Raw genomic sequence first — 27,869 nt, 5'->3', positions numbered from 1 at the left:
GAAAACAGGACGAGCATGTTGCCAAGACGCCAAGCACTCACCCAGGCTGCTGTGCACATGTCTTTATTTCAGAATTTGGTCCTGGAGGTGGAAGTATGGTTCCTAGGCTTACTCCACTGCAGGAAAGTGGACAAAACTCAACAAAATGTTAGCATCTTGCAAAATAAGCCAGGGCCTTAACATATTTCTGTAAGAGCTAATCCAGGCCAAAAGAGAGGGTTGGGAACTCACTATCTTCTGCAAACGTGCGTGGAAATGATGCTCAGGGCAAGGTGCTGATTTTAGCAATATGAGGAACCTGAGGAACAGGGAGGAAAAGGACAGTTTGATTTGAGAAGAAACCAATGAGGTGATTCCTCAAGGACTGACTGGCCTCAGGGTCCGGCAGCTCTGTTGGCGGTGCCTTCTTCCCTCTGGGGCCACATGGAGTTTTTGAGACGGTAGGGCTGAGTAGGGAACTGGGGCGCTCTGGGGGATTTCCATTTGCATGACTGGAGGAAGGCACCTATTCTCCCTTCCCCCACACTCCCCCAAAGGAACCGAGTCAGGAGAGGGGAGGGGTCTAGTATGTGATGTACTTGGATATCATCAAAATTCTTAGGTCAGAATGAGTCTTAATTTGCCTCTTCCATCATCAGAAGTGGAGACCGTTATCACCGGTTCAGGTTAACTAAGCAAATGAACCGAGGTCTTGAGGAACCTGTCTTCTTCTCCCTATGTGAATTCCCATCTGATGATCTTTGAAAAAATAACATCACACTGTTGTTGTTTTGGCACATGGGACTAAGAAAGAAGACCTAACACAGTAGCAAGAGACAAATGGCAGACGTACCTGGGCAGTGAGGCATCCCAATGATCTTGGTGATGTCCACTTTTGGGCCCATTAGGCCACACATTTTCCCTCTCTGTGTGGGCTCCAGTTTGCTGGGGCCTAGGGCTTTGGTGCACATCTTTGAGTTCCCGGCCAATATCTTCTCCTCTATCTCATTCTTCAGCTTCTTGTTTTCCTGATGCAGATGGACCATCACATTGTGCAGGTGGCTGTGAAAAGGAGAGGGAGGGGCACGTGGGTATTTGGTCTGCGTGACTTGCTTGGTTCCTTGCTGGAAAGAACCGATAAGGGTGTCACAGGAAGGAAGGCACTAAGGCACAGGGTCTCTCAGAGCTGGGTTCTAAGTACACACTCTGGAAATGGAGGCCTGTGTGTGTCCCTTGGAAGAAATCCAGGTCTGGGGTTGGGGAGGACCACCCTGAACTAGGACTCCTGACTCCCTTTCTTAGCTGTGGATCCTTTGCCGTTTCTGTTCAACGGGGAAAATCAACTCTGACCTGCCTATTGGGTTCATGGAAAGATCCAGTTGGACAAATGGTAGAAATCTGAAGAGCCAGAAGGCTCTGCTGAACAATTATGATCACATGTCCTTGGGTTCTCATGACTGTGCCTGGGCAACACTCACACAGTACAATGCCAAAGCCCCAGTTTTCTCAGCCTCCCTTTGCTTAAGAACAGGGAGCACAGGGACTTGCGGTCCTGTTGAGAATTTAGACAAATTCCTTACTTCCATTTCACAGTGGAGGAAGTGGAGGCTGTGAGGTAGGTGAAGGGAAAATAATTTAGCCTATTTCTCATGGATCAAAAAATGGCAGCTATTATCAATAGTTGCATTTCTCTGAATTAATGTTGAGGACAGTGGATCACAATGGGTTCTGAAACAGGACTTCTGGAGTTGGAATTCTGGTTCTGCCACTTGCTGGCAGAGGCAAGTGACTGAGCCTTTCAGTTCCTCTCTTTGCTCATCTGTAAATGGTGCAATTCCTACAGATAGTCCCTGACTTGTGATGGTTTGACTTACAATTTTCTTTTCTTCATAAAGGTGTCAAAACCGTACACATTCAAGTAGAAATCCTACTTAGAACTGGGCGTTTGGATCTTTTTCTGGGCTGGTGATATGCAATACAATGCTTCCTTCAGATGCTGGCCAAAGCCGCACATTACAGCTCCCAGGCAGCCACATGATCATGAGGGGAGGCAAATGAAGCTCTGCCGGGTACTGCGCTGTCGTGTCTGGTAGGTTGGGGGCACTGGATGCATTTTTGACTTATTAATATTTTAACTTCAAATGGGTTTATTCAGACATAACTCCATCTCAAGCTAGGAGCAGCTGCATGATGAATTCATGGGGTTGTAGGAAAATGAACACATGCAGCACTTAGAACAGTGCATTGAACGTGCAGAACAAGAAATATTAGTTGAGCTAGTAAAATTATTATTATTATTTTTTTTCAAATAGGATCAGGCAAATTCTTGACTCCTTCGTGAAATAAGACTTTGGCAACTTGACACTATCTAAGAAAAGCCTGAAGTTATTGGCTAGTTTTCAGATTCGGACAACTTTTGTAAAATCCCCTCAGGAATGTTTTTGTCCAGTAAAGAATGTCCTGGTCCTTTCTAGAGGAAACTGAATAGTGAATCCTCAGCCTCTTCTCTGGGCCTGTGTTCCACCCTCTTGCTCTCCACAAGTCTTAAGCCACCTCTTTCTGTTGCTCCCCACTCCCTGAGGCTGGATGACAAATGCCACTGCCTTTGTCCCCTGGCTCACTCCCACTCTCCCTGGTGCCCTATAGCCAGGCCAGCATCCCTGATGCCTTCAACATTCCATACAGCCAGTCCAAGTCCTGGCCTTTTGGGTCCTTGAATTATGTGGTCTTGTCCTTCAGCTCAACTCCCGCCCCTCGCCTAAAATCAAAGCCAAGGACAGAGCTTTGTGACTTGGAGCCATGAATGGGTTCCAGGAATGCTGCAGCCCAGTGCCCTCCAATCTTGGGGTAGGGTTTGGGGCAGCTGCTGCTCAGTCAACTTTGGGCAAAGCAGGCTCATCCCGGGCCCTCCCAGCATGCCTGGCAAAAGCTCAGGGAGCAATGTCTAGGGCTTGTCCTCGCCTGTCACTTTACCACTGCCCAAATCTCAGTTTTAGACGTTCACCCCTTTACCTCTCAGCTTGACTTCTTATACTCACTCTCAGCAGACCTACTTTGACCTGAAGGTGAAGCAAGACCACAGGGGAGAGTGGAGCCCCAGGTACAAGGGACCTACGTCCCCAGTGGCCAGGAGGAAGAGAGGATCCCCCAACTGGGGCCGTGCACCTCAGACCATCCCATGAAGATCTGTCTGTCTGGACTCCTCCAGGGGGATCTCTTTACATCAGCTCGGCCCCACCCTCACTAGTGCAGCCGCCTTTCAATTCCCATTCCCTTCTCAGCGTTCTCGCCTTGGAGAATCACAGAGGCCAGAGAGGAAGGAGCACGTAGATTATGAAACCTCTGGTGAGAGGATGAAGACCCGTGAGGCCCAGTGATGTGCCCAGTGTCACAGAGATGCAGGTTCCGGACTCAAGGGGCCTTCCAAAGTACCAGCCTTTCCTTATCCACATAAAATGATAAGGCCAGCCCTTCTCATAAGGTCCAGGGAGCAGCCAGGGTGGTGTGGGTGGCTTACTCCTTTTCACCAGTCAGCTTGGCGATGTATTTGACCTGCTCACGGAGCTTGTTTCCTAGTTTCTCGTTGGCGATCCTGTAATAAAATCCACAATGGGAAAGAGTGGCTGGTTCCCCAGCCTCCTGTGAGCAAGGGCACAGGCTGGCTGGGTGGGGCACTGGGTTCTCTCAGCAAGGCTTCTACTGGATCCCAGAGCCCCATGCATCAACCTGTCCCCAGAGCTAGAGTCTTCCTAGCACCTGGCAACTAAGAGGACTCTCTGTACTTAAGTGCTGTGCAGAGTCACTATGATCCCCAGGGGCGGTCAAAGGAGTGAGTTTAAGGGATCCAGGTGAAGCCAGATACCAAATGGGTAGAGAAAACTTGAGCATCAATCTTGACTCTGCCCTATCCCTAAATCAACAGGACTTTCCTAACTTTCTCTAAGAGCTGGGCCCCCTCCATCTTATTCCCAACCCTTGGGTGTGAGCTGAGACTCCATCAGTTTCCAGTGACAGTGGGGGGGTGTGTGTGACTAATTATTGGCACGTTAGGTGCTTCCTCAGCTCAGCCTCGGCCCTGGGACCTGCCTCACTTTTCTCTTTCTTACTTACTTCTGCTCTTTTGCCCACTGTTCCATGTTGCACATAATCTGGTCGTTCTCTCGGTGGAGCCTACATGGGTCTTTGGGCACAGACCGCTGGGACAGGCAGCAGGGCTTCCATACAAGAAGAAAATGAGACAGTAAGAGATGGGATCGGGACCCAAACACTTCCTTTTCCCCGAGCCAGGTCCCTTCTCTCTTCCTGGGAGAAGAAAAATCAACTCTGCTGTCTAACCAGAGACCAGAGTTGCCACACCAGGACATTCACCTCCAGCTGCATTCTGCACAGAGGTGACACCTCGGAGGAGGCACCATTTAGGGTGCTCATTTACAGCAGAGACCGAACATCTGTACACTTACAGTAATGGTTTTCAGGCCAAAGGCATTGAAGTGACCTGTTCTAAAAAAGCAGTATATTTTAACAGATAGGGAAAAACATCTGGAGGAAGAGATGGCTTCTTTCTAATTTTAACAAAGGCTTTGTAGCCACCTCAGAATGTCTTGAGGTCTCCTGCTGTGACCTTCACTGCTCAGGGAGTTGGGCACGGGGCATGTTTAGTTAGCCAATTCTACGGGTTGGGCCACGAGGCTGTCTAGGATGTACTCTGGAAGGGGACTTCCCAGGAGGTCGTCTGAGTCAGGGGATGACCTTTCTGATGTTCCTGAGTCGGGAATGGGGTCTTTGTTTTGGTCCATACCTTCCTAGCAATGGAGCCACCAACATAGGTGGTGGCCCTGGAGGACCCAGCCCTTGCTTCGGGCTGAATGGAGGTAAGTGGGGTTTTTTCTTTTCTCCCAGCACCCCCACCTCACCGAGGGCTGCCTTGTTGGGGTGGACTGAGAGGAAGTGGCAGAAGCCTGGAGTGCCCACCTCCTTATCATCTGCGAGGAGGTTCTCCTTCAGCGTGGTCATCTCCTCCTGGAACTCCCTGAGCTGCATCTCTTTAGCTGCCAGCATCTTGAGGTCGTTCTGGTGCTGTTTCTGCCACTGCAGCACCTGGTTGCTCATCTCCTCTAGCTTCTTGTCGAAGGCATGCACCTACTCAGGAATGCAAAGTGAGGAGGGGGACCCCAGAGGACCCAAAGACGGGCAGAGGGTGCCTTTCCAGCCTTGAAAGACTTGTTGGGGTATTTTATTTCCAGCGGCCAGCAGAGGGCACCCCTGCTCTGATCTTTGCCGCCTCTGCCTAGAGTTCCAGGAGCCAAGAAAATAAATAGAGGGAACCCATTAGCCAAAGGGCATGCTTAGCGCTAAAGAATTCTGGATGCCAACTGTGACCTTGTGGACTCCTAACGGGAGGCGGCTTGAGCGCCAGGCTTCTCCTCACCTCTAGCTCGCTCTGCTGGTGGAAGCCCTGCAGTTTTTTTAATTCCACATTGAGCTTTTTCATCCTGTCCTCATAAGCGACGATTTCATCCTCCAGGTGAGCTTTCTTGTCTTGGGCCTGTAACAAGCTTCGCTGCAGGTTCTTTGTCTCGGAGGTCACTTGATTGAGCTTCCGGTAAAGACAAAGGGATGAGAGTGGCCATCAGGACCCTCTGGCCCTCTCTGCTGAGTCCTGAATGGAAAAGGGTTCCAGTCCCTCCCTGTCCTCTGCCCAGGGTGGTGCAGATGGGTCCCTTACCTAGTGTTCCAGAGAGGGGTGGGAAGTGACTCTGGTTGGTGTTCTGAAGCCCTCTCCTCAGCCCTCCATCCCACCCCCCATTTCTTTATTTTTTTTTTGGGGGGGGTACCAGGGATTGAACTCAGGGGCCCTTGACCACTGAGCCACATCCCCAGCCCTATTTTGTATTTTATTTAGAGACAGGGTCTCACTGAGTTGCTTAGCGCCTCGCTAAATTGCTGAGGCTGCCTTTGCCTCATTTCTCCTCTTCCCAGTCTTTTGGCTGGATCTGTAGGCAAGCTTAGCACAGGGATGAGCACCCATTTCCCTGACAATCCTGGCTTTGGGAAAACCTTGCCCCAAGTCATCCCTGAGGAGAAAGACTTGTTAGACTTGGCCTCCATCTTTTCCTCTCCCCTCAAAATAAAAGACACACTGAGAGGAAGCAATCCTTCTCTGGACAGAGAGCCTGACCCAGGCCAGGGTTTGCGATGCCCTGAGGAGAGCCAGTTGTGCAGGAAACTGGGGATGGGAAGGTGTGGCCTCACCTTCTCCAGGGCTTGCGTCAGGTCATCCTGGCAGGTGGTTGACTTCCGGCATAAGTTATCGTAGATTTCTTTAGCCACCATGGTCTGCATGCAGTGCTTCTCCTTCTGCAACGCCTTGTCCAGCTGGGCTTGCAGATTCGCTATGGCATCCTTGTGCTGGGCCATCTGTAGGGAGTGAGAGCATCACGGTCAGGTTCCAGCTCCTAGAGGCGCCCTCTCTGACCATAGGAAAGGGACAGGGGCTGGGCTCTTCTCTCTGCAGTAACCTGCAGAACAGTCTGTGTTAAGGTTCAAAGGCAGAGGTGTCTCTCCAGGCTCTTCTGCACCCCTCCCCCCACATTTCCTCCTTTGAGTTAGTATGCCCTCCAAATACAAGAAGTGCCGGAAGTACCAGGGTGTGACATGCCAAATATGCAAAAAGTCCCTTTCCCAGATTCTGCAGCCTTTGATAAACACCTAGAATCCAATTCTAGGTTAGTCTTTTTTTTTTTTTTAATGATATTGGGGATTGAACCCAGGGGTACTTTTAACCAATACTTTTTTATATTTTAGAGATAGGGTCTTGCTGAATTAGTGCTCAGGGCCTCACTAAGTTGCTGAGGCTGGCTTTGAATTTGCAATCATCCTGCCTCAGCCTCTTGAGCTGCTGGAATGAAGTTTTTCAGATGGAATTTTGAGTATCATCAACTCTAGGAATCAGCGAGATGAAGAACATTATATTGGACTTCTAATTCTATGTTTTACATGTCCTGGTGGTGAAACTGTTCCTAAAGATAAAATAATTTGGTTTTCTAGAAACTGAAGCACATTTTTTTTTTCTGGAGTTTTCAAAAAAAATGTGGAGTCAGCTGGGTCTCCCCAGTAACCTAGAGAAGTCATTAGGGAAAGACAGTTCAGAGTGTTTGATAAGTGGTGGCTGAACTGAGAAATGTCACAATGAAGGTGAGATAGCAGAAAGAAGGGTGGTCAAAAAAATCATAGTGATGCTAGAAGCCACAATGGAAGCTTTGGTAACATGAGTGATTTAGCTTAGAAAAAGATGCTAAAAACTGACATGTAAATTATAGAATCAAGGAGTTCTAATGAAAGTTCTAATACAAGACCTACATTCTCTCCTGCCAAAGGCAGGCTATATATAGGTATAAATGGCTTTAGAGGTGCATTACTTTAAGTCATCCCCAAATCTTTGTTTTCTTAGTTATTCCATCAGCAAGTCTGGTCGGTCTTGCCACTAAGTTCCTCACGGACACCACTCTAGCCTGGACAGGAATAGCTCCCTAACTCTGGCCTCCTTTGTTCCATACCAACTCCTTTCCAATCCATGATTGTGTGCCTGACTTCTGTTCTTTGGTATTCTAGTACACCTGTATCCTAAGATGGTCACAAATACACAGAAACATACTCTTTCTTGCTTCATCTCCAGTAACTGTTCAATGTTTGAAGTTTGTACACACACACACACACACGCATATTTTTTGGGACATAAGACCTTCATTTATTTATTTTTATATGGTACTGAGAGTTAAACCCAGTGCCTCACACGTTCTAAGCAAGCACTATACCACTGAGCCACAACCCCAGGCCTAGAGTTATATTTTGAAAACTGAAATCAGATTGAATCATCTATCTTATCCCTTTGAGGAAATATTATCAGATTAAGACCTATATGAGGGGCTGGGGATGTGGCTCAAGTGGTAGCGTGCTTGCCTGGCACGCGTAGGGCGCTGGGTTCAATCCTCAGCACCACATAAAAATAAAATAAAGATGCTGTGTCCACCGAAAACTAAAAAATAAATATTAAAAACTCTCTCTCTCTCACTCTCTCTCTTAAAAAAGAAAAAAGACCTATATGAACATAAAACCCCAAATTTCTTAACAAAAGCTATAATATCTGCCCCTGTCTAATTTTCTCATCTGATCATATACCAGTATTTCCCTTGATCAATACACTTCAGTAATACTGGCCTTATTTCACCAAGAGTGTCCCAAGTGCCAAGTGTGTATTAAAGTGATACATGACACACATTCAGGATTTATACTAGAAATGCAAGGAGGGGACCAAATTAGGATCAGTTAATTAATTCACCAGACTTGAAAAGAAAGATATGATCATCTTTTTGGCTTTAAAAAAAGGACTTAAGAAAATTCTACATCTACTGCTAAAAACTTTTAGTAACTAAAGAATCAAAGAAACTTGATAAAGGATAGCAATAAGAAACCTACAAGGGTATTATACTAAAACAAGTGCATTCCTTTAAAGTTAAGAAAGAAAAAGATGCCTGCTAACAGGGTTGCTGTTGACCATCATACGGAAGGTTCTGTCCAGTGCAAGAAAAATCAATATACATATTAAAAGAAATATTTATAAAACTGTTGTTTGCAAATGACATCATTATCTACTTAGAAAAATTCATGAGAATCAAGTGAAAAACTATTACAAATTATAAGTGAGCTTAATAAGATGTCCAAATTCAGAATCAATGTATAAAAGTGAAAGGAAAAAAAAGCATATTTGGGCAAGAACTCAATTGTATTTTGCAAAATGGATCCATTTGTAGAAAAAGCTGGTGATGGTTGTTTTTGGCTTTCTTCTGAGATAAAAATGAATAATTGCCACTTCTGTCTACACTTGGTCCATGTCAAATTTATTTCTTATTTGTGTAGGTCTTTTGAAGAGATTACTACTGTCTCTAACTCTAATTTTTGGATTAATAATTTGGCCTGCAATTTTCATTCAGAAACTAGCATGCTTCCTTCTGTTGTACTCTAGGCTGGGCTTGGACTCCGTATTATGTACTTCTGGAAAAAGCTATGCTGTAACTATACCTTAAAAAAGGGATTTAACTTCTCTTCCTAAGTTATCTAATCAGAAATGCCTATGCATCTGCTGATTTCTGGCAAAGCTGGGTCTCCAACAAAGAAATCATCGTTTTAGAACTGCTTATGGCATTAAGTATAAATAGGTCATTCCAGTTTTTGATAAAATGAAATCCCCAAATTTTATTGTGTCACATAGAAAATTAGTGACAGTACTATAATTGAAGTAGATCCTAAGACAAGAATTTGAAAGCAGACAATTTATTTGAGAGGCAATACCACCAGTAGAGAAGTGGGTAGGCGATAAAGGAAAAAAAAAAAAGAAACTAAAAACTAAAAAAAAGGAAACTATACTATACAGTCTCTATTAGTTAACAGGTTTTTTTTTTTTAAAGAGAGAGAGTGTGTGTGTGGGGGAGAGAGAGAGAGAGAGAGAGAGAGAGAGAGAGAGAGAGAGAGAGAGAGAGAGAGAGAATTTTTTTAATATTTATTTTTTAGTTCTCGGTGGAAACATCTTTGGTTTTTTTTGTATGTGGTGCTGAGGATCGAACCTGGGCCGCACGCATGCCAGGTGAGTGCGCTACCGCTTGAGCCACATCCCCAGCCCAGTTAACAGGTTTTTGTTGTGCCAATTTTAGGGGAAATGTTGAGGCTGGGAAACTACTATATGTATAGCCACGTGACAGGATGAATCATCTATAGATTTCCAGAGGATAGTTTTCCTATATTAAAGTGACTTCACTTCTGGTCACATCAAAGTGGTTCAGTTTTATTTAGATGATGTGTAGGTAGACTATTTGGATACAAATCCAAAGACATGTTTTGTAATTCAGAGAAATAAATGTTGATTGTGTAAACTGTCCTACCAAGAAAAGGTGAATGAACTTTCCTATTAACAGTAATAAATTATATAATATAGTGGAAAAATACACTACGTCAAATACATTACAAGGATTCTATGATATATTGCCTTGTTTTCAGATGGGGAATTTTAATATCAATATATGGAATATTGATTAAAGGAAGTGCATTTTAGAAAGCAAAACGAATCCTATTTCTAATGGCTATTTCAATTGCTTCAATGAGTCTACCGTATGTCGGGTATGCCTTTAGAAAAGTTGAACATGCTTACAAATCACAAAAGAAAAATCTTCCTGTTCAAGGAATTCTGAAATGAGTGCTTTGGCTTCCAAATTTTTTGGCAAATGTGACAACGGGCCCATATAGTCAGTGTCCCTTTATGTTCAGAGATGTAGGTGGCTTGTGGTTATAGTGTAGCTCAGATGTACAACTTTTCCATAATTACAGAAAGGCAGAAACTTCTATTGTACAGTGCAATTCTTAGGATAGTCATACTATTTTAAGTTTTTAAACAGATTATGAAGGAGTAAGATCTGCTTGGTCCTTCATTTGTAACCCAAATGACTTATCTCCCAAGATACTGCATATTTTTTTCTTGCCCAGAATGATGGAATGAACTCAGTTGGGAAAGTAGTGCTGGTCGATGATGAAGAAGGTGGGTGTTGGAGCTGGGTGGCCCAGGTTCAAACTCAGGCTCATCCCACCACTCCCTGCTTGATGCCTTTGGGCCTCAGGCTTTTTTTCATTTGGAAATGGGGGATCACAGTAATGTATACCTTGCTGAGATGGAAGGTATATGAAGCGCTTATGCAGACATTAAATTAATGATGACTAAACTCAAAGCACAGTGCCTAGCATGTCAGATGCCACTTATTTTTACTCATGCAATGAAAAATCTGCAGTGGAATGTCTCTGCTTGCACCCCGTTTTTGTGCTTTGTGCTTTGCCACAATTTTGGAAGTGTTCCCTAGCAAATTGCCCTAAATGACTAACTCACCCAACTCTGGTCTAAATTGTGGTATTGGAAGACTTGATGCTGCAACCCAGCAAGTTTGGGGGCTCCACTTAGTAAGAAATAAAACCTTCCACAGAGGAAGAAACATGTCTTGGCTTCAGAAACCAGGTCCTGAAGCGTTAACCCACTTCAATCCTCAGGTGCCAGAGGTGCACAGTTGGCTGAGCCTGTTTGTGGCCTTGCTGTGGCAATGGAGAGAGGGGTACAGATTTCAAGGCAAGGGCCACGGGGCCCAAGTTCCTCACCCCTTTGGGGTTCCCATCTACTTGCCTCTAAGTTGAGCTCTTCGATGAGTTGCTGGGAGGCGTTGTACTTGCTGAGAGAAACTTCCAGCTGCGTAGCACATTGCTTCAGCTCTTCTTGGAGATTTCCTTTCTCCTCCTCCTGTTTCCTCAAATTTTCTCTCAACTGGTCACCCATTAAAGAGCAAAGCCCCAGAAAGATGTGTGAACCACTCTCAAAGCTCCCTCCTCCTTCCCTTCCCAAGGTTCCCTTCTCTGCCCTGTGCCTTTCCCACTCTCTCCTGAGCTCTGAGCACCCATGGCCTCTGCATCCATCCTGACCCAGCTCCACCCACATCCATCCTGGGATTCGGGACCCAACCCTATCTACATTCTCCTTCTCACCATCTTTTCCTTCTTTTTGTCTTCCTGTCGCAGAGCCTCAATTTCATCCTCCAAAAACTTCTCGTTTTCTTTGCTCTTTTTCAACTGCTCCCGTTTGTCCTTCAGTGTCTGTGTTAGCTCTGGTATCTCCTCTTCTAGCTTGTTTTTGGCACCTAATAGGTCCCTGTTCTGAGAACATAAAGACTGGGCTGGAAGACAGCCTTGCACTGTATCATATTTGGGAAAAGATACGCAGACAGTTGCACCCCGGACGGTCCCTTAGTTTGATAGCATATATAACAAAAAAGTCTGCTTCGGTGCTCGGCAACATTTCTTCTTTGTTTAATTAGATAGACCAATTAATTTTATTTATAGATCCAATTCCCACTGTGCCAGCCTTCTATCCCACTTACTCTCTAAATCTTTTCACATAAAAACCTCTTTGAATAAAGTTTTAAACAATCATAGAAAAGCATAAAAAGAATAATCCAGAGATCGAAGACTTTAAATTGGCTGACAAGGATAGCCTTTGGATCCTAGTAAGAACAACACTGTTCCTTGATTATTTTTGAGCCTAACCCTTGAAAACACTTATAACTGGTGATGGGAACTGGTGACTGAGAGCATTCTAACATAAATTCTGGATAATTAGTTTGCATGGGTTGATGGCAACATCTTCTTAAATAAGGACCAGTATGTTCAATCTTCAGCAGGGCAGACCTTGGTGTCGGCTGCCTGCTTGCTGCCTACCTGGTACTGAACAAGTGTGACCTGGTCCTGCATGTCATTTAATTTCTGGTCCTGCTCTTCTGCTGTCTTCTGCAACTGCTTCTTTTCCTTGTCTGAGTTTTCCAGCTTCCCCAGGGTATCAGAGAGGTTTGAGGTCAGTTCATCTATCTGTTTCCTAAAGCAAAGGGACAACAGGTGGATGGACTTCAGTGCCTGTGTTGTTGGACTATGGAGCTGGCCCCATGGGGAGTCTCTGATGTCCCAGCCCTGGTGGCCGCCCACAGGGACTGGCTCACAGGGACAGGGTTCTCTGGAGGTGAGCAGAAGGTACCTGTTGCTTGCCAGCTCCTCTCCAGCTGCTACGGATTCCGCCTGCAGCCTCTGAACCTCTCTCTGTAGATCCTGGATGGTGTCTGCTTTCTGCTGGTCTAGATAAATGCAGTCCTGCAGCTTCCTCTGGGTATCCTCCAGAGTGTTCCCCGCCTGCAAGGCCTCTTCCTTGTACTGGGCTGCTTGCTGAGCTGCAGAAACCAGGAGACAAGCTGAGGGCATGTCCACGGGAGGAGGAGTGTGTGTCAAGAGCAGACTCTCAAATAAGACTGGCTGGGAAGTCTGTTCTTTCATTTTGTGACCTACTTCAATTCCCAATCTGTCCTCACTTCTTTCCGTTTCATTATTGGTCCTAAAGAGCTCTGTTCAATTATCTGACTTCAACCACTCTCTAGCCGGGGCTCTTCGGGACGAAAATGAAATAAATTGGTCAGAAATGGCTCAGTATGTCCTGTGTGACTCATCTTATCCTAAGGGACAAATCCCAACCTGCATGGAGTTTAGTCTGGCGAGGGAGGCATAGCCAGCCCACCTGTCATAGAGAACAGTGAAATATTATTTATTTTTGGTGCTGGGCATTGAACCCAGGTCCCTGTGCACACTAAGCATGGGCTCTGCCCTTGAGTTACACCTCCAGCTACAGATCACAGGAAGGTAAGCTCACATTGGGAACTCAGGAAGAGGGATCCATGTGGGTTAGGATATTTATAGATGGACTTGTGGAGGGACAGAGTTGATTGGGCCTTAGAGAAAGGAGAGTGGCGCTCCAGGTGTGGGACTCTTAGAGTGAATGCACTGGATTGGGGGAGAATAGCAAGGACAGTTTGATTGGAAAAGAAAAATGGAGGAATGGGGCAATGGAGTTGAGTAACAGGGTGGATTACAGGGGGCTTGGGAGGACCATGAAAGCCTGAGAGAAATGTTTAAACTTGATTCATTGAGAAGGGACTTAACACAAGGGAAAGATGGGAATGCAATATTCCTTTGTCACACACCCTCACTCCACGGGGCAGGCACCCAAGTAGGTTCTCACTGCAGATCCTTTATGCTAAATATATTCTCTCGTCTGAACATTGTTCTCTCATCCCCTCTTCCAAGTTTCCTACCCTGGGATCCTGGAAGAAGGATGGCCTTACTTCCAAAATAAAGGCATGCCTTGGAAGAAGGAGGGAGGAGGATTTAAAAAGCATTGGAAAGAGCTGGGGATGTAGCTCAGTGGTAGAGTGATTGCCTAGTATGTGCGAGGCCCTGGGTTCCATCCCAGCGCTGGACCAAAAAAAGTGTTGGAGAGATAGGTTGTTTCGGAAATGCCTAGTGAGAGGAGGAGGTGGGTTGGCTCAGGGGAAGTTGTTCTCCAAAGACAAGAGTCACCACTGCTGCAAAGCCAGGATAGGGGTTCTAAGTTTTGGAGGCATCAGCAGGGAAACATGGCTCTGGAGGAAGAGGGGAGCTCACAAAGCATAAAGAAGGAGAGGAGGAAGGTGGAGCACAGGTAGAGTCTTAAGGAATGGACGACTGTAGTTAGAGCAGGGGAAAAAAAGAGAAAAAGTGGTGAGATTTGTGGAAGAACAAGAGAAAACCCCCTGAGAAACGCGGGTTCGGGTGCAGGCAGCTAACAGCCTCTGGAAATACAGAGTTAAAGGAAGTTAGGGAAGCAAGCAAGCTTTGGATCTTCTGTTGAATTAAAACGAATTCACATGACATGTGATTTACCATTTTAAATGTACGATTCAGTGGGTTTTAGCATACTCACAACTCTGCGTAACCATCACCAATATTTAATTCCAGAACATTTCATCACCTCCAAAGAAACCCTGTACCTAAGGCAAGAAGTTATTGGTGACCTGAGAAAGCAGTCTCCTCAGAGGGTCACTGACCCCAGTGCAAGCTGTGCAGAAGGCAGCGCGTTTGGAGGCAAAAGGGTGAGAGGGTGTTGAAAACCAGGGTGGTTGAGTGAAATGTGGGGTGAGGGGCCGGGGTCTTCTTCTGAGAGGGCTGAGAGAATGGTGGAAGTGTGAGTTCAGCAGCTGCTTTTCCAAGCTGTGGTGGCTTCCAAGAGGAGGTAAGCTTGGGGTTGAGTGAGGAATTCAAGGGGACCCTGAGACACCGGGGGCTGCTGTAGCCCCTCGGGGTGGAGGCGTGCTGGGGCGGTGCCTGTTGGGACCTCACCTGCCAGCCTGTGCTGCTGTTTGGTGTCCTCAAGAGTGTCGCTCAGCTTCTGGATCTCGCCTTGCAGGGCCGCGTACTCCATCCTGGCCTTCTCCTTGAAGGTAATTTCGAGTTCCCTCATCAGGCAATGCTGCTCCTCCATCTCCACCTCCTTCTTCAGGAGGCTGTTCTGCACCTGCGCCAGCTTCTTCTCCAGCTCGTTCAGCATTTCATCCTTTTCTTGGAGTAACTGAGGAGAGCAAAGTGGGGGTGCTGAGAAAGGCCAGGAGCCGCCGCAGGTGAAGTCAGCCGGAGATGGTCCTGAGCCCTTATCTGAGCCATGTTCTCGCTAGCCTAGATGCTGCAAGGTCCTCCCCACTGTGCTCCCAGCCACCACCACTGGTCCCCTTCAGGCTACTCTCAACGCAGATAAATATTCTGCTTCTGCTCAGAACCCTCCACTGCCTTCCATCTTACTTAGAGAATGGTGAGATGGGATGCGCATGATCTGGTCCTGCCTTGGCTACGTGTCTGGCCTCACCTCCTGCCATCTTATCCCTCGCTGCTTCAGGGACCTCTTGGAGTGCTCCCAGCAGATCCACCGTGGGGCCTTTGGATTTTGCTATGCTTTCTGCCTGGAAGATTCTTCCTCAAGACCTAGCCTGGGTAGTTCCCTCTTTTCATGCAAATCTCTGTCCAAATGTCACTATCAGAGAGGTACTTCCATTACCACCCTGGGTAAAACAGTTTCAGGAATTATCAGTCCCTAACTTCCATATATCAGCATGACACATTAATTTCATTATTTATCGTCTGTCTCCCCACACTGGAATGGGAGCTCCAGGGTGGCGGGGACACTGCATGCTTTGCTATATTCTCAGTGCCTACAACAGTGCTTGGCATATTGTAGTGCTCAAGAATATTTTTGAATGGATAAATGGATGACTCAGAGCTCTTCATCCAGGCTCTTGGTTTAGTGTGGCCATCTCTCCAGACACCTCCATTTTGACTAGTGGATTTCCTCCATGCCTGGAAATACAGAGTTTTAATGACTGGCCAGTCAATCAGCTGGATTATTTTTAAGAGCTTGGATAAAAGTTCAGAGTTGGAATAGTGCTGGCTATAAAAGCTTGCACCGGCTCCCCAACCTTTCTGTTTCTAGTTCCATTTCCAGGCTCTTCCAGGAACTTGATTTATGTTGGCAGTTACTGATCTTCGAGGGCAGAGCTCCATTAACATTTTCAAACTACCCCATCTGTGTATTCTTAGGATATTTTTAATTTTCAAAGGTGAAATTCACAGTAAGGCTACACATTATTTTATAGCATTTTCTTCTGCTATCAAGTGCTAAGGTAAGGGAGCCATGCAAGAAGGGAGTCTCACACTCTCTTGCGGCCTTGCAGTGCTGGGGAAGAACATTTTTCTTATAGCTCTTATAGAGTTGGTGTCTCTGTTATGACCCCTGCATGGCCATGACCTTTTCTTATGTGCATAAGAAATACCAAGGAAGCACTGGAACTGTGCCTGGGCCCAGGAGCCCTCAGTCTGTCTCTGCTGAAGGTTCTGAAGCAATCGCAGCAGGTGGAGACCCCAGAATGGGCAGATCCAAGGCCTGGCCTCACACCTGCCCCCGAGGGCTCCAGGGAAATGGGCCTCACCTTCTCTTTCACGATTGCCAGCTTCTGGGTCTCAGTGAACTGCAGCTGCAACTCCTGCAGCCGGTGCTGCAGGAGGGCAGACTCTTTGTCCTTCCTCTCCATGTGGGTGGACGTCTCCTCCCGCAGCCCATGCAGGTCCAGCTCCAGCTTCATCATGTCTACACGGGGCAGGATGGGGTGGCTTGCTCAGAGGAACCTCCACCTCCTTCCGGCTCCTGCTGCCCACCAGCCCTGGCTTTACCCTTCATGATGTTTTTCTTCTGTTCTGACACGGCCTCCAGTTCCGTGCTCAGGTCCTTCACGAGGCTCTGGTACTCCTCCACGTGCAGGCACTGGCTGTCTTTCTGTTCCTGCAAGTGCTTCAGTATCTGGCAGTAAAAAGAGCAGGGCAGGATGAGGACATGGGGGAAGAGTGCTTTCTAAAATGCCAGATGCCCAGAGCAACCAGGAGAGGCAGGAGGCTGGGGAGCAGGGTGGGAATGACTGCGGGTGGTATGTGTTTCTTTTGGGATGTTGAAAATGTTCTGAAATTAGAGAGTGGTGGTGATGGTCGCCCAACCTTGTAGATATACCCGCCCCCCAAAAAGGATGAATTTTATGGTTTGTCAATTATAACTCAATTTAAAAAGTTTTTGAAAAAGAATGATTTTAAAAAAGAAGATGGCAGACTTCTCATGCCCACACAGAATGTGCACAAAAGACTAGTGTGAGTCCCCTGCAGTGCCTGCACTGGGTCACTCCTACTCCTTCCTCCCTGCAACAAGCAGTCATTGATGGAGCATCTACTATGCACCGGGCACTGTCCTTGGTGCTGAGGACAGTGGCGTGAAGAACACAGATGCAAGTTCTTGCCTTCTGGTGGGGTGAGGCAAAGAAAAATGAAATATTGATAAGCACCACGGGAGACAGAGGAGGGCAAAGTGGGCGTGGAGGTGTGGGGGTGGGGCAGGGCATGTGTGTTGCAATTTTAGGAGATGGATTGGCTTCATGGAGAAGGTGGCCTCTGCGCAGGGACTTGCTGGAGGAGGGGGAGCGAGCCATGCTGTATTTAGGGGAAGGCCTTGCAGGCCAGTGGCAAGTTCTTGGAGGGAGGACACAGGGAAGCTTAGTGGGGTTAGAATGGGGCAAGGGATGGGGAGGATAGAGGAGAAGGGGAGGGAGTTCTGGGTGGTCACATGGTGCAGGGCTTGGAGTTCCTCTGCAAGAACTTTGGCTTCTCTGCTGGAGGTCGGGGAGAGCCTTCTTTCTAACCCAGAAGGGGCAGGAATATGTGGCTGAGGATCAGCAGCTGCTCTTCTGGGCATCAGAGGATGCTGGGGAGGGTTGTCTGTGTGGTTTCAGAGTTGACAGAAAGGAGAGCTACAGCATGGAGACAGAAGAGGCAGCAGGAGAACTACAAGGCCATCACCAAGTGACCCAGCGCAGGCACTGCAGGGACTCGAAGGCTCACACTACTCTGTGCCAACTGAGGGAAGAAAGAGAGCCACTGGAAGGATCCCATGTAGATCGTTTCATTCCTAATAGCACATCCAGGTAGTGTGAAGGCGTGGACAGGAAACGCAAAAAGGTGGGGGAAGGTATTTTACAGGGAAGTTTGAATCATTTCAAAAGATGGGATGTCATGAGGTCTTGCCGTAGGTCAGGATGTGAACAGCATGGAACTGATCTTTAAAATGAATATTGTCAGATATTTGTAGTTCCAAGGAAGAACTACAAAGTTGAATGCCCTCCCATCCCTTCATTCATCCAACTTTCTGGGATTAGGAAGTCCTGGGAAGGGAAAGAGCCTCTGCTTCTCCCACCAGGGGATCCCTTGGAGCACTTTACTCTCTCTGTCCCCTCTGCCCCATGGCAGCATCCTGCCTTGACCTAAGCAGGCATATCATTGCCTGCCACACAGCATGGTCGTGAGTAGCTGGCTTTGTCATCTACATTAAGTTCAGGCATGACCTCACCTAGGGACCTGACCAAGTTTTGACTATGAGTTCATTGGATCTTGCAATTTGTTTGCATGGTATAAATGCTTATCCATTATTAGAACCAACCGTTGGCACTGCTTTGAAGTTTACAGAATCTTCAAGAAAAGGTAATGAATTTGCATTAATAATCTTTTCTAAATTTGTAACTTTTGAACTCTGGCCAGACACTAAAAGCCTGGATGGTCCTTCTTCATCTGCCAAGCCAACAGGAGCGCTGTCTTTTTTAGAAGCTCTGTTTAGAAATAGGTAGAGAGATAGGTGCAATTCCAAAATCTAATGATGCCACAATCTTGGGGACTTGGCATAGTCCCAGTATCCTTGTGGCAGAATCCATAAATATAAAATAAAATATAAGTTATAATATAAACATAAAAAATAATCAGAAAAACCTGTTTATCCTTCTCCCACCAGGCACAAATCAACCAAAGTGCCCCACCTTTTTGATGTCCTCACAGTCTTCTGCGGTGCATGGAGGATGTCTGTGGGTAGCTGTGTAAGAAGCAAAGTCTGCTTGTAATTTTATCAAAGCCTCTTCACGCTCCAGAACCTGCAAACGAGAACAAGTCAGGGTGAATGATCGATGCCACTTCTTTTTTTTTTTAAAAAAAATTAATTTGTTTTAATTAGTTATACGTGACAGTAAAATTCATTTATGTACTTCTATATATCATATATAGATGGGATGTAATTTCTCATTTTTCTGAGTGTACATGTTGCAGAATCATATTGGTCATGCAGTCATATATATATATATATTACTGTATATATATGCATACAGTAATAATGTCTGTTTCATTCTATTATCTTTCCTATCCCCACATCCCCTCCCCTCCCCTCCCCTCCCCTCCTATCACTTCCCTCTATCTAATCTAAGGTAATGTTATTCTTCCTTAGTGACTCCCACCTTATTGTGAATTAGCATTCGCATATTAGAGAAAACATTTGGCTTTTGGTTTATGGGATTGGCTTATTTCACTTAGCATGATATTCTCCAAGTTCAACTATTTACTGGCAAATGCCATAATTTCACTCTTCTTTAAAGCTGAGTAACATTCCATTGAGTATATATGCCACATTTTGTTTATTCATTCATCTATTGAGGGACACCTAGGTTGGTTCCATAGTTTAGCTATTGTGAATTGAGCTGCTATAAACATTGATGTGGCTGCATTACTGTAGTATGCTGATTTTAAGTCCTTTGGGTATAAACAAGGAGTGGGATAGCTGAGTCAAATGGTGGCTCCATTCCCAGTTTTCAGAGGAATCTCCATACTGCTTTCCATAGTGTTTGCACCAATTTGCAGTCCTACCAGCAATGTATGAGTGTGCCTGTTTCACCACACCCTCACCAACATTTATTGTTGCCCATATTCTCGATGATTGCCATTCTGACAGGAGTGAGATGAAATCTTAGAATAGTTTTTATTTGCATTTCTCTAGTTGCTAGAGATGTTGAACACTTTTTATAGACTTATAGACCAATGGTATAGAATAGAGGACACAGAGACAAACTCACATCAATATGGTTATCTCATACTAGACAAGAGTACCAAAAACATTCACTGGAGAAAAGATAGCCTCTTCAACAAATGGTGCTGGAAAAACTGGAAATCCATATGTAGCAAAATGAAATTAAACCTCTATCTCTAACCCTGTACAAAAATCAACTCAAAGCGGATCAAAGACTTAGGCACTAGAACAGAGACCCTATGCCTAATAGAAGAAAAAGTAGGCCCAAATCTTCACTACGTCTTTTTTTAAAAAAATATTTAATTTTTACCTGGACACAATACCTTTATTTCACTTATTTATTTATTTTTTTATGTGGTGCTGAGGATCGAACCCAGGGTCTTGCATGTGCGAGGCGAGTGCTCTCCCGCTGAGCCCCAGCCCCAGCCCTCACCACGTTTTTTATCGTTGCTGTTTTTGCAGGGTGTTCCTTTCTGCAGCCTAAGTGTGTTGCATTGCTCTGTGATTTATGTGCACGTCCTGTGGGGTGGGCAGGGAGAAGAAATTATGCTCTCAATCTCTTATCAAGGTTATCTAGGCACAGAGAGCAATTTGCATCAAGTGCTTGGGCAGCCACATTCTGGAACTCCATCCTGAACTTCTTGTGGGGTCCACTTTATGAGACAGAAGACAAATCTTGGAGGCCACAGTGGAGACTTGTGTCTAGTTGATCAGAGGACAAGGTAGGTTCAGAGTTTGAGAATTAAGGAAGGAGGTTCCTTATGGGGTGGATGAAGGTCTATGTACTTTCTTTTAAAATTTTTTTTTAGTTATAGATGGACACAATATTTTTTATGTTTATTTATCTTTATGTGGTGCTGAGGATCGAACCCAGTGCCACACATGCACCAGGCAAGTGTTCTACCACTGAGCTACAACCCCAGCCCTGTTTTTTCTTTTTGAAAATAAAAAAAAAAACATGAAATTTTTGTCTCATTGCCGTGATTTTTTGAAGTCGTTGAAAAGAATTCAAACAAAACCCAAACCTTGAAAAAATGTAAAAATCTCCGCATTATTTTCTCTACCCTCTCTCAGTTCCACAAAGGGAGTATACTTTGCATTACGATAAGAGATTTAAAGAAACAGGATTCTGTAACTTATTCTCAACCATGTATCACAAAGATCTGCTTCATCCTTTTTACCACCTGCATAATAAGCATAACTCTTTCAGCATTTTTTCTTTTTTTTTTTTTTTTTGGTTCTGGGGATTGAATTTAGGGGCGCTTGACCACTGAGACACATTCCCAGCCCTATTTTGTATTTTATTTAGAGACAGGGTCTTGCTGAGTTCCTTAGTGCCTCATGTTTGCTTGGGCTGGCTTTGAACTCGCTATCTTCCTGCCTCAGCCTCCCAAGCCGCTGGGATTATAGGCATGTGCCATGTGCCTGGCATCTTTGAGCATTTCTCTTAATCTCGTCAACCATTTACCTACTGATGGGTACTTAGGTTGTTGTGTGAGAAATTTTGAGTCTCTTTAGAATCTCCAACTTAATACAAAAATAGCTCCCTAATAGCATGCCACAGAGAATATGAACAAAGGGTGTGGGCAAGTATATGTGACATTGTTGAAAAATATTTACTTTTTAGTTGTATTTGAACCAATACCTTTATTTAATTTATTTATATGTGGTGCTGAGGATCAAACCCAGGGCCTCCCTCATGCTAGGTAAGTGCTCTACCACTGAGCCACAACCCCAGCCCTTATCTGTGACGTTTGAGGATTCCGAATGAAAGAGATTAATTTAGGTGGCTCTTTCCCTCCTCTCTTTCCTCATGGTTTCAATATGGGTCTCTCAGAAAAATGTTCTAGAACGAGGAGCTTACCAAAGCATTGCTGCAGGCCAGTTTATTTCGAAGCTCCTGGATTAGATCATCCTGCTCACAGACCTTCTGCCAGACTTCAGACAGTCGCTTCATGGTCTCCTGGTGCTCTTGAATCATGCAGGGAGAAGGGTATAGACGCACCTTTGAGTGGTCACCCTTGTTCTCAGGCTCCTGGGATATTTGAAAACGATGAGTTAGTTTTGTTTGTAATTTGTGAGTTAACTTCCGAATTCCATGAGCATGGAAAGGCATGTGTTCATATATGGGAAGCATGGTTTCCCCAACAAAAGAAAAAAACAGTCACTAGTGCAGACACAGGGCCAAAAGTCCATCTAGTTAGAGGAAAATGTTAGCCCTCCGGGACTCAGGTCCTGTCCTTGGTGACTGTCTGTGTCACCACCAGGCTTCTGGGTGCCCTTCCAAGGATACTCTATGATATTTGTGCATACATAGGTGTGCATTTATGTAACCCCACTTGTTTCCTTACACAGAAGAGTTTTCTACATACTGTTCCAAACTTTGTGTTTTTCACATCAGTGTTTGTAGATCTATCTAATAATACTTTTAAAATCAATTCTAAATCAAACAAGTAACCATGTCTATGTTATCTTTCTGAAACACTCTACCGTGAAGACTAAATTTCTTTGACCATTACATCTTTCTCCTATCTCTCTTGACTTTCCAGAGATGACAAACTGTGCGTATCCATCCAGAATTTATTTATATATTTACCTACTATAAAAGAATCTATAGAATATGGATCATATTGGCTTTGTAAAGCACAAAGTGGATTTTTTAACTTTACAAGATTTCTTAGGGATTTATCCAAGTTGGCCCTAGTGCTTCTCTAATGTCTTTTAAAAAAAATGCTTTTTTTAAAAATATTTTTTTTTAGTTGTAGATGGACACAACGTCTTTAGTTAATTAATTAATTAAATTAATTTATTTATATGGTGCTGAGGATTGAACCCAGTGCCTCACCCATGCAAGGCAAACGCTTAACCACTGAGCCCAAACCCCAGGCCCTAAATTTTGTTTTTTAAAAAAAAAATTATTTATTTTTTTAGTTGTAGTTGGACACAACATCTTTATTTTATTTATTTATTTATTTTTAAGGGTCGAACCCAGGGCCTTCCTTGTACATGCTAGGTGAGCACTCTACTGCTGAGCCACAACTCCAGCCCCTTAAATTGCTTTTCTATGTATTTATCCAGTATCTTAACTGATGGCAATACAGGTTATTTCTAATATGAAACTGAAGTGATTACATTTGTCCATAAATCTTTGAGTACTTATTTTGGTAAATGTGTAGATTAAATCCATAGATGTAGGAGCTGCTAGTTCATATTTAAAACTTAGATGTTGAACGATTGTCCTTCAAAAGAAACTGTAATAGTAGATACCCGTTAATTTGTTCTCTTTCCAAGAGCTGTATTTTTTTGTTTTAAAAATATCTATCCTAGATCATCTGAAATCATGCATGAAGGTCACTACCTTCCCAGTTTTCTGCACTGATAATGGGGTGAACTAATGCACATAGGAAAAAAAAAAGAGCAAAGAGTTCTAGTTTGCATGGTAGGTTCGTTTCCCATTAAACCTGCCTCTACCTGAGCCTTTCAGGCCAAGTTAGAAATAGTTCATGTTCATTGAGCGTGAAAGCTGCACATGAGCAAGCTGCAGAAAGGCCAGTCAGAAATCTAAAATTAACCACAAATGACATTTGTGTAAATAATTTAGCGTCTAAGAGGGCAAAGGCATCAAAAACATAACAGGAAAGTTAAAGAACAGGAAGAAGATATCCATAGGTTTTAATATCTTTTTAATACTTTGGGAAGGAAAATGGAAATTGATTTTAAAAGTAATAGAAGAAAAATTCTCTGAATCAAAGAAAAGTGTAGATCTTCAGATTAAAAGAGAGTTAAGTATTTTGAGGGGCTTAATGAAAGATAAAACATCCTTCACCTAAAAACCTCTCGAGTTCAAAGAGATAAAACAGATGACCTACAGACAACAGAATGACATCCCCAAACTGATCTTCAGTACTGGGTGGTGGGAGACCATGCAGCACTGTCTTCAAAGACTTAGGGGAAGGTGCTTTTGAAAGTTTATCTATCCAGCCAAACTAGCATTCAAGAATGATGTCAAAACAAACCTCATCCAGACATGAAAGTATGGAGAAAAATTTCCACTCACAACTGTTTCTGAAAGAATTAAGAAGAAATTATTACAGCAAAAGGAAAAGTATACTGAAGGATAGTACACTGCTGGGCACAATAATGTGTAAAGTTTGGGTTTATTTGTGATCTTAAAGGAGTAGACATTTTGTATGTTATAGGAACAGGTGAAAATATAGGCGAAAAGCTTTTCAACTCATATTAGGATAGCAAAATTCAGACATCAGTATGAGACGAGAGCACAAAAATATAAGCCATAAAATAATCCTATTTCTGAAAATAAATGCAGAGAATAAAAATTTGACACTTTTTTTTTGAACTGGCTATTGATCTCAGGGGTACTTAACCACTGAGCCACATCCAGACACCACAGCAAGACACATCCAGTCTTGCTGAGTTGCTTAGGGCCTAGCTAAGTTGCTGAGGTCGGCTTTGAACTCATGATCCTCCTGCATCAGCTTCCCAAGCTGCTGGGATTACAGGTGTGCACCACCATGCCCAAACTTAAATAGTTAATTGTAAGTAAAGCAGTTTATTAAAATAACACATCATGAGTAGAATTTATTTCAGGGACGTAAATTATTTTGTATGTTTTGAAAATCTATTAATCTGATTTCCTTCATTACAGGATAGATGTTCATAAAACATCTGGTAAAATTCAACATTCATTTCTGATAAACATTCTTATAAGCCAGATATAGTCATACTTTTAATCTGAAAAAGGACATTAAACAAGAAGCCACAACAGGCATTATGCTTAACAGTGAAATACTAGGAACATTTCCTTTAAAGTAAGGAGCAAGGGCTGAGGCTGTGGCTCAGTGGTAAAGTGCTTGCCTAGGACGTGCGAGGCGCTGGTTTCGATCCTCAGCACCACCTAAAAATAAGTAAATAAATAAAAAAGTTAGGCATTGTGTCCAACTACAACTAAAAAAATTTAATAAAGTAAGGAGCAAAACAAAGATACTGTGTTCTACATTGTTCTGGAAGTTCTAGTTGGTGCAGTGAGATAGAAAATAAGTTGTATACACTTAGAAAGTAAAATCAACTTGGGAAAAATCCAAGATGTTCAACTAAAAACCCCATAAGAGAACTCAGTAGGGTGGCAGGCTGAGAGAGGTTTCCTACTCCTCAGTAGTAATTCTTAAGATTAAATATATAAAAGTTCTTACTCATAAAACTAATGGCAACTATAACATATCTAGGAATAAACTTAGCAAGAAGTATGTGAGATCTATAAAGAAAAGTATAAATCTTAGTGAAAGGGTAATCCGAAAATCAGAATAAAAGAACAAATATGTCACATTCCGAGGGCATGCTAATTTCCCCTAAATTAATATATAATGTGAAAATCAGTCAATGAAAGTCTAAATTTCATCCTGAAGAGATGTACAAAAAATGGCTAAGAAAAATTTGAAATATAGAATAATGAATGAGGACTGGCTCTAAAAGGAGCTATAAAACATGTTATTGGTTAAAGTCACTAAAAAAACTCTGACACCTGTAAGAATCGGAAAGTAAGAGCAAAAGAAGGGTACCCAGAAAGAGCTCTGTGTATGGAAGAATCAGTATTATGAATTGGTACCCAAACCAGTGGGGAAAAGTTGGGATGTTCAGCTAATGGTGTGGGGGCCATTAGAGATCCACTTAGATAAATAAAAATCAGAGACATCTAATTATATATAATGATACATATATATGATATATATATTCCAGATGGACTAAGGATAAAAAAACATAAAAATGCAAAACTTATAAAAAGTGCTAAAAGAAAATATGAGATAGACTTTCATAATCTTGGGAGTAGAGAAGAAAACCTAGGATCTATAAAGAAGGACTGACAGATTCAACTCTACAAAAATTATAAAACTTCTGTATGGTGAAAAGTTCTACTCATAAAGTCAAATGAAAAGTTACAGATCACGGAAAAAAATATTTGCAGCATCCGTGATAAAGCATTATTACCTGTAATATATTAAGAAGTCCCTATAAATCAACACAAAAAAGACTAACAATCCAGTAAAATATGGGTTAGGGATGAAAACAAATAATTTGTAAAGCAAAACTCCCTATGACCCATATGAACAGTGGTCAATTCACCCTCACATGTGGAGGTGACTGATGTGTCTCCCAGATTCCCTTTGGCAGTGAAGAACTTGCTGGCCCAGCAGCTGCCAAGGGCTGCTGCCAGGAATCAGCCCTTTCTGGGGATTGCCTGGGCTGAGGAAAACCGCTTGCCCAAGGTCACACCTCTCCCAGGGGCAGCCCACATCCAATAATTGATCAACATGGAGGTACAAAGGCCAGGTCCCGTTTGCTGAGCTTAAGACTGCTCTGGGGTTGCATCCAGTCCCACCCCACCATGGAGTCGGCTGAGCCTTTGTTGAGACAACACAGCCCGACTTCTCTGGCCATCTCTCGTCCTTCCCCCTTCCTCTAATGGGGGTTAATAACACCAGCTGTCCCTAAATGTCCTGCATGCTCATCTGTCTTGGAGTCTCCTTCCTGGGGAACCCAACCGGTGACTATTAGAACTAATGAAATGAAAATTATATAATAAATACTAAGAAAACTCCCCCCTCCACTGCCCCACTCCTCAGTTTAGCACAACTTCAAAAGACTAAAAACAGTGTGAGAAGGGGTGGAGGGGGAAAAACTCTATTAGTTATTGTTGACAAAAGCGTAAACTTGTGACATTTTTTTGTATATAATTTAGAAGTATTTTTAAACATTAAAAATAAGCATATCCCGTGACCTAGCAACCATGCTTTGGAAATTACCCTGCAGAAATAAGGATGTTTATTACAATTTGTTTGTAACAGAAAATAAAAAAAGTCAATAGATGGTACATCTAGAGGATACAAGTAGTAATGAATATTGTTAAGATATGCATTTTAAAAGCTAGTTATGCAATCACATTTATAATGCCCATTTATGTAAAAAGAGAGCCCTGGCCACTTATATATGTAACTACATCACGGAAGCCCTGGGGTTCCCAGCGCAGTGACAGAAGGGCAAGGCAGGCTGAGGGTTTGGATTTCTGGTGAAGGACCATTGAAGGGAACCATGTGGGGGCCGTTCTGCTTGCTGGGCTGAGGAGCCTGGTGTGCGTCCTACCTGACTGATGAGCCCGCTGAGCTCGCCTTCCAGCATCTTCACTTGGCACTCCAGCAACTCGATGTTGCTCAGAGAAGTCTGGTATTTATCCCTGTAGAGATTCAGGCTCCTTTCTAGGGAGATGATCTTGTCCCCGGCCAGGGCAAGCTGCTCCTGTGCCAAATGGAGCTTCTCCCCTGCGTTCTCATGATTTCCCATTTCCTCCTCATAGAGAATCACCTGTTGGTGGAGGAACAAAACCACACAGAACCCGTGAAGCATCTAACCAGTAAAGGGCATGGTTGTCAGACCCTAGGCAAAGCATTCCCAAGTCTAAACTGGAAACCCGGATGAAGGGAATAGGTGCACTGCAGATCTAAAAGCCATGTGTGACATCAGGATGGGAATGATTAGAAATAGAAAAGGCGGTCCTATTTAGAACCAGGGACCATGCCTATTGCCCCCTCTGGCTGGCATGTGGTAAGAACACAATAAATACTTGTTGATGAGCAGGAATGGATTTGTACTGCTCCATTTTTTTTTTAAAGAGCTTGAAATGCCAGTGTTTTTTTTTTTCCCCCTAGGAATTCTCTAGAGATCTAATTTGGAAAATGTAGAGTCCCTCATGTACACTGGACCACAACAGTAAAGTTCCCAAGAGATGATGGGGAAGCACAAACCAAAGATCCCCTGAGATTTTCATGATCCTGATTTAGATTCCTTTTCTTCCAAATCAATCAATTAATCATCCATCTGACAGATATTTATTGAATGCTCATAAGCTCTACTTAGGTGCAGAGGGGATATATGCAAATGAGAGAGTTAAAAACTCTCATAACCTTGGGGGGATAGAATTTAAAATTAGCAAACAACTGTATATAATTGAATGTGC

The 27,869-nt window shown here is 43.9% G+C and overlaps 1 protein-coding gene across 1 annotated transcript; it reads right to left on the bottom strand.

Moving 5' to 3' along the window:
* Positions 1–108: 108 nt before the first annotated feature.
* Pmfbp1 (polyamine modulated factor 1 binding protein 1) lies at positions 109–27,211 on the bottom strand. Its single transcript, XM_046434565.1, has 17 exons — positions 26,999–27,211; positions 21,708–21,878; positions 18,810–18,920; positions 16,636–16,762; positions 16,395–16,552; positions 14,758–14,986; positions 12,590–12,779; positions 12,280–12,433; positions 11,551–11,718; positions 11,195–11,332; positions 6,232–6,396; positions 5,408–5,575; positions 4,951–5,118; positions 4,090–4,193; positions 3,497–3,571; positions 833–1,041; positions 109–116 (listed from the first exon to the last, which is right to left on the bottom strand). Exons 1-17 carry the CDS (start codon positions 27,194–27,196, stop codon positions 109–111), a joined length of 2,541 nt encoding a protein of 846 aa, XP_046290521.1. The 5' UTR covers positions 27,197–27,211.
* Between the last annotated feature and the right edge of the window lie 658 nt (positions 27,212–27,869).

The sequence above is a fragment of the Marmota monax genome, unplaced genomic scaffold (genome assembly GCF_021218885.2).
Source record: "Marmota monax isolate L192 unplaced genomic scaffold, Marmota_monax_Labrador192_F-V1.1 WCK01_AAM20220418_F8-fsc00024, whole genome shotgun sequence".
Classification (NCBI taxonomy): domain Eukaryota; kingdom Metazoa; phylum Chordata; class Mammalia; order Rodentia; family Sciuridae; genus Marmota; species Marmota monax.
Note: the sequence above shows the minus strand (reverse complement) of the source record. Positions and strands in the feature narration are given on the sequence as shown.

Excerpts from the sequence above, each read along its gene's own strand:
- Pmfbp1 (XM_046434565.1), bottom strand. The coding sequence starts at position 27,196 with ATGGGAAATCATGAGAACGCAGGGGAGAAGCTCCATTTGGCACAGGAG. Across the intron at positions 16,553-16,635 it reads GAAGAAAAACATCATGAAGG|ACATGATGAAGCTGGAGCTG; the intron begins GTAAAGCCAGGG and ends TGCCCCGTGTAG. Across the intron at positions 5,119-5,407 it reads ACCAGCAGAGCGAGCTAGAG|GTGCATGCCTTCGACAAGAA; the intron begins GTGAGGAGAAGC and ends ATTCCTGAGTAG.